Below are 6,000 nucleotides of genomic sequence, written 5' to 3' on the forward strand. Positions count from 1 at the left end.
GCACTGGAAGGTGATACACATGCAGGACATACACACCTGGATGCACTGGAAGGTGATACACATTCAGGACATACACACCAGGATGCACTGGAAGGTGATACACATTCAGGACATACACACCTGGATGCACTGGAAGGTGATACACATGCAGGACATACACACCTGGATGCACTGGAAGGTGATACACATTCAGGACATACACACCGTGATGCACTGGAAGGTGATACACATTCAGGACAAACACACCAGGATGCACTGCAAGGTGATACACATTCAGGACATACACACCTGGATGCACTGGAAGGTGATACACATTCAGGACATACACACCTGGATGCACTGGAAGGTGATACACATTCAGGACATACACACCTGGATGCACTGGAAGGTGATACACATTCAGGACATACACACCTGGATGCACTGGAAGGTGATACACATTCAGGACATACACACCTGGATGCTCTGGAAGGTGATACACATTCAGGACATACACACCTGGATGCTCTGGAAGGTGATAAGGAGTGGACTCAAATCCAACATAGTTTATAAAGGTAACATGTTATGTAGATAAAAAAGAAGAACTGAGTGGATTATAAATAAGTTGTGTTTGTATCTGTATGTTCTGGATGTGTCCCTGTGTGAAGGTGATGAGGAAGCATTAAACAGCCAAGAGACATTTTGTTCATTCAGATTTGAGAGATAAAGAGATAAAAACCTCTGACTATATTTAACTCTTCGGTACCACTTTACAATAAGACTACCTTATAAAGGGTTTACGAATAATTTGTAATTAATGAATTAATTAGGTTGTGATCACTTTATAAATCATTAACAAGCTTTTATAAGACATGAGATAAACAGGGCAACTGTAACCGGTTGCTTGCCAAATAGTGAGCCCACATGTATCTGTACTGCTAAGTCTTATATTGGCTACCTAGCTTACTTTGTCTCCTTCATCAGCCAGCATCCTTGGTATCTGTTGCTCACTGAGTTGTTTCTCGCTAAGTAGCCAATATAAGGCTTAGTCATCTTGCCAAATAGTGAGCATATGTTGATGTATGAAAACTATGTTAGAACTGGTTTATAAATGGTTCTTAATGATTAATAAAGTGTTTACAACCTAATTCATAACCTAATTAGAAATCCTTTATGAATCCTTTGTAAGGGTAGTCTTATTGTAAAGTGGTACCAACTCTTCTAACGTCTCTTTTCCAGGTCGCTTGAGGCTCATCATGGTGTCTGTGGGTTTAGCGGCTCTCATCATCACCGTGGTTACAGTCAACATATGGACAAGAGCTAAAGGTGAGAGATTTTCACAGATGAAATAAAAAATATAGAAATAAAGGTGAAATCTAATATCAACTTGTTTTGTCCTTTTTTCAGGGAGCAAAGCACAGACGGAAGAAAACATGGTGAGTTTGAACATTGCATAATTAAATGTGTGTATTATTTGCTATCCAATTTTAACAATGGATATATGACAGGCAGAAGAAGATGCAACACAAGATTAATTCAGAATATGTATGTATCCAAATTAAATGATCTCAGAAAAGCTAAACAGTTCATTAACCAAAATAACAGAAAACAGCAACACAATGAAATAAATTCTCAATAAGGAGGCTTCAAAATGACCAAGTAGTTGAATCAACAGCTCTTTATAATGCTTACAATTCAATTAAATGCAGCCAGTGGTAGCATGTAGGTGTTAAAGAGAAGAGGCCCCAACACAGAGCCCTGAGGAACCCCACATGTCATTTTTTGTCCACTGAGATGTGTAGTTACCTGTCCTTTAAGTAGGATTCAAACCAATGTAGAACTGTTGCCGAAAGCCCCACCCAGTTTTCCAGTTGGTCAAGAAATATATTGAGGAAAATAAAAATAAAACAGGAAAACACAGACAGATCGTGACGAGTGGAATTATTCAAGTAAATACTCTCTCTCTTAAATACAAAACCTTAAAGAGTAAATGTACTTACTGTCCAGCTCTGATCTGTGTTTTCACCATGTCTTTGTTCCATGTTGACAGGAGCAGATTGATGAAGATGAAGATGAAGATGAGGTGGGTTATGAAAACGATGGAGAGCCTTCTGCCTCTGTGTGACTGATCAACAACATCAACTCCCCTCAGAGTCCACTGCTGTCAAACATCACCTCCTCATATATTACAGCCTTCATGATGATGATGAAGATGATGCAGTGACCTACAGCACTGTGAGAGCTCCCTCCTCTTCCTCTGCTGCCTCCACTGATCCCAGCCTCCTCTACGCCACCGTCAACAAACAGAGAAAGAAACCGATGTAATGTTTAAATCAATAGCATGATCGCTTGGATCAAAGATGTAGAGTTTTAGGGCACAGCTAGCAGAGTTTAATCAGATTTATATTAACCTTGTTTTTGCTTTCTTTGGCTTAAATGCAGCAAAGTGAGAGTACAGCAGCAGCTTTATGAAAACATGTGAGTCCCTCTAGAGGTGGGTTGTGAAAAAGGTTCAGACATGTTGGAGATTTACTGTATTCTTAATAATTAGAGCATGGGCAAAATGTTTTTTTTTAAATTAATTCTTGCTTGGTTTAATTAACCGTTGTTTAGTTATATCATTTAATGGAATATTGCTTTTTCTTTAGTATATTTGATTGTGTTGTATTTTACCAAATGAAGTTACCTAACAGCCTTACCAGACTGCAGATGTATTTCCATGTAACACCTTTTAAGTGAAATATGTTTAGCTGTGTTTGGAGTTTTGTGTTGGAAATAAAAAACGTTCTCAGGTGAAAGTAAACTCTTTTAAAGGTGTTCTTGTTCAGAACTGTTTTAGTTTCAAACACTTTTATTTCTCACCAGTAGGAGGCAGCAGAGATCCTCCCAACATGTGGAGGTCTCTACTGTCCTCTCACACTGTGAAGCAGATCTCTGCAGACACAAACACAAACATTCTCATGTGTGAATGCAACACAGTCTCACTCCCTGAACGTCCAATAGCGACGCTGGGTCCGGGTCCCCGAGGCGTGCAGTTGTGAAGCGCGGAGTCTCCTTCAGCTTGATAAACGGACGCAAAGAGCTTTCAACTGATCGCAATGTATTCCCATCGGTGGCGGTATTTGACGCTCAGGGAAGCACCGCATCGGTCCATGTCGGCTGCCCTTAAAGGCAATGTGAGCGTCCATTCCCATTGGATAACGGAGGATTTTACACCCGGAAGTAAGTATTCTCCTTACTGTCGATTGATTTTACAGTGATATCTGCACTACTCATCAACTCAAAAACACCAGAGTATCTTTGTTAATTACACAACATTGATTGGTTTAAATTGTGTGCAATGCTTTTTTATTTTTATACAATATATATCATATTACACATCTGGCTTAGGTCTTTATTTATCTACAGAGATCGGGCTCAGAATAGACCGGAAACTATTCTTTTACCGTTCTGTTTTAATTTCACAATAAAGTTAGAAGTAATAATTTGTTTTGATATTATTGTTTTTTATTAACTACTAGACCGCTGGGTCATGTTAAGACCATCTTTTCTGTGTTGCTGTGGGTTTTTCCCATCACTTTTGTGTTACAAATATCAAAACAATAACAAAATATACCCGTCGTAAACTAAACCAGAAACAGCAGTATATTTTATTTTGTTAACACTGTAAATTTGACAGCTTTTTAACCCAAACCACCTACTGGTTAAAGCACGTTATTACACGTTTAGAGTAATTGCAATGCAGGTAGATTGTGTTGCTTGTTTTAAAATGCCTTTTTCTTTATGTCTTTCATTTTTGTAAAGCACTTTTGAATGTGTTATATTTGATGAAAACATTTAAATATTAAGAGCACATACAAAATAGTGGGAAAGTAGAAGGTCAATGATATACATATAGAATAGAAAATATAAAGAAAATACTGTAAGTGATCTCTACAATAAAACAGTTTATTGCCTGATACGAGGATGTGCAACACAGACAAACTACTAAGGCTTTATTTAAATATTAAAGAATAGTTTAGGTCTTCTTTTAAATAAGAAAAAAGCTTTGGGGGGATCTACAGATACATATTAAGCCTGACAAAGTACTTAAAGTCTAATATATTGCATGGTTTGTTTTGGAACTTGACAATCAACTTCACTGCAATGTTAACTTTGTTGAAGCACTTATTTTAACCGACATTATACATATGTATTATATTCTTACAGGACACGTTCGATTCCTGTTTTGGATAGTGTGCCGTTGATGGGTTTCATTCCATTTCAAAGTGCTGTTTGACGCTCCGTGTAAACTTTGCGCACTGCCACTCCAACATCCAATCACAGAGCTTGAGGACTAATCATGGGGTTTGTGAAGCAAAGCACATGGTGTAGTCCCAAACGATAGCTGAGGATTCTGGGTAGTGTAGTGTCGTCAGCCATCCTAAACTCCGAAAAAATATTTGTTTCTCCGAATCGAAGGGGGAAAATACAAAAGCATTGCACACAATTTAAACCAATCAATGTTGTGTAATTAACAAAGATAATCTGGTGTTTTTGAGTTGATGAGTAGTGCAGATATCACTGTAAAATCAATCGACAGTAAGGAGAATACTTACTTCCGGGTGTAAAATCCTCCGTTATCCAATGGGAATGGACGCTCACATTGCCTTTAACTGCCGCCGACATAGACGGATGCGGTGCTTCCATGATATGGGAATATGGGAATGTATGGGAATACATTGCAATTAGTTGAAAGCTCTTTGCGTCCCTTTATGAAGCTGAAGGAGACTCGGCGCGTCACAACTGGACGCCACGGGACCCTGACCAAGCGTCGCTATTAGACGTTCAGGGAGTGTTGAGATGAACGAACGTTATGAGAGAGGGACCGCCTACTTCCATCTACGCAACATTGCCAAAATCAGGTATATCTTGCCTCAAATCGATGCAGAGAAACTAGTCCATGCATTTGTTACTTCTAGGCTGGATTATTGTAACTCTTTATTATCAGGGTGTACCAAGAAGTCAGTCAAGTCGCTTCAGCTGATTCAAAATGCTGCAGCTCGTGTACTAACCAGAGTTAGGAAAAGGGACCACATTACTCCTGTTCTGGCTGCCTTACACTGGCTCCCTATAGAACACAGGATAGAATTTAAAATTCTTCTTCTGGCCTACAAAGCCCTTAATGGGCAGGCGACATCTTACCTTAAATAACTCATTATACCCTACTGTCCTACTAGGGCATTGCGTTCCAAGAATGCACGGTTGTTGGTTGTTCCTAGAGTCTCTAAAAGTACAATGGGAGCCAGAGCCTTTTCTTATCAAGCTCCACATTTGTGGAATCAGCTTCCAGTTTGTGTTCGGGCGGCAGACAGCCTATCCGTTTTTAAGAGTGCGCTTAAGACCTTCCTTTTTGATAAAGCTTATAGTGATAAAATAAAATAATCTAATAAGAGTTCATTGACGTAGATACGTTGTGCCTCTTCACCTATACATTTTACTTCTTACTCTTTCACTTAAATCCTAAAACTTAGATCTTATATTTAAAACTTTATCCAAAACATTTCCCCTCTCTGACCTCTCGAGGTTCTATTAGAGGGTAACAGGTTGCAGAGAATGCCTAGCCCGGCCTGGGAGTGTGGAACGTAGCCACAGACCTACTCCTTACCTCTAACCAATTCAGGTTCCAATGGGGACCTTTCTCCCTGTGTGTGCCTCTCCACCTGTTTACTTCTTACTTGCTACCCTTTTCCCTCAACCTATCCCTAAGGGAGTGCATGTATGTAGACACGTTAGTTTAGCTGCTATAGGCTTGGACTGTATGGGGGGGGGCACCTTACCCCGTCTTTCTGTCTGTTTGTACCTGTGTACTATCATGTTCTGATTAACCCAGTTTCCCCAAAATCTCTTTTTTGTGTCCATATATACGCCGGGATCCTGAGTCCTGAGTCCTGATCTGAGTCCTGGACTTCGAGTCGTGGCTGAACCTGTCTCTGCGGTCCTGCCTGACTCTCATCATACTACTTCCCTGATGGCTCCCAC

At 39.8% G+C, this 6,000-nt stretch overlaps 1 protein-coding gene across 1 annotated transcript in view; it reads left to right on the forward strand.

Moving 5' to 3' along the window:
* The window catches only part of LOC307016298 (uncharacterized protein), a gene marked incomplete at its 3' end in the record, with an annotated part of 43,947 nt that extends 41,643 nt beyond the window's left edge, over positions 1 to 2,304 (forward strand). The window contains exons 6-9 of the mRNA XM_079645336.1: positions 1,219 to 1,305; positions 1,387 to 1,415; positions 2,030 to 2,100; positions 2,172 to 2,304. Coding sequence (XP_079501462.1) covers positions 1,219 to 1,305; positions 1,387 to 1,415; positions 2,030 to 2,100; positions 2,172 to 2,304 — 320 coding nt within the window. The remainder of the gene's footprint in view (positions 1 to 1,218; positions 1,306 to 1,386; positions 1,416 to 2,029; positions 2,101 to 2,171) is intronic.
* Positions 2,305 to 6,000: the final 3,696 nt, after the last annotated feature.

This window comes from Notothenia rossii (assembly GCF_949606895.1).
Source record: "Notothenia rossii genome assembly, chromosome: 8".
Lineage (NCBI taxonomy): Eukaryota > Metazoa > Chordata > Actinopteri > Perciformes > Nototheniidae > Notothenia > Notothenia rossii.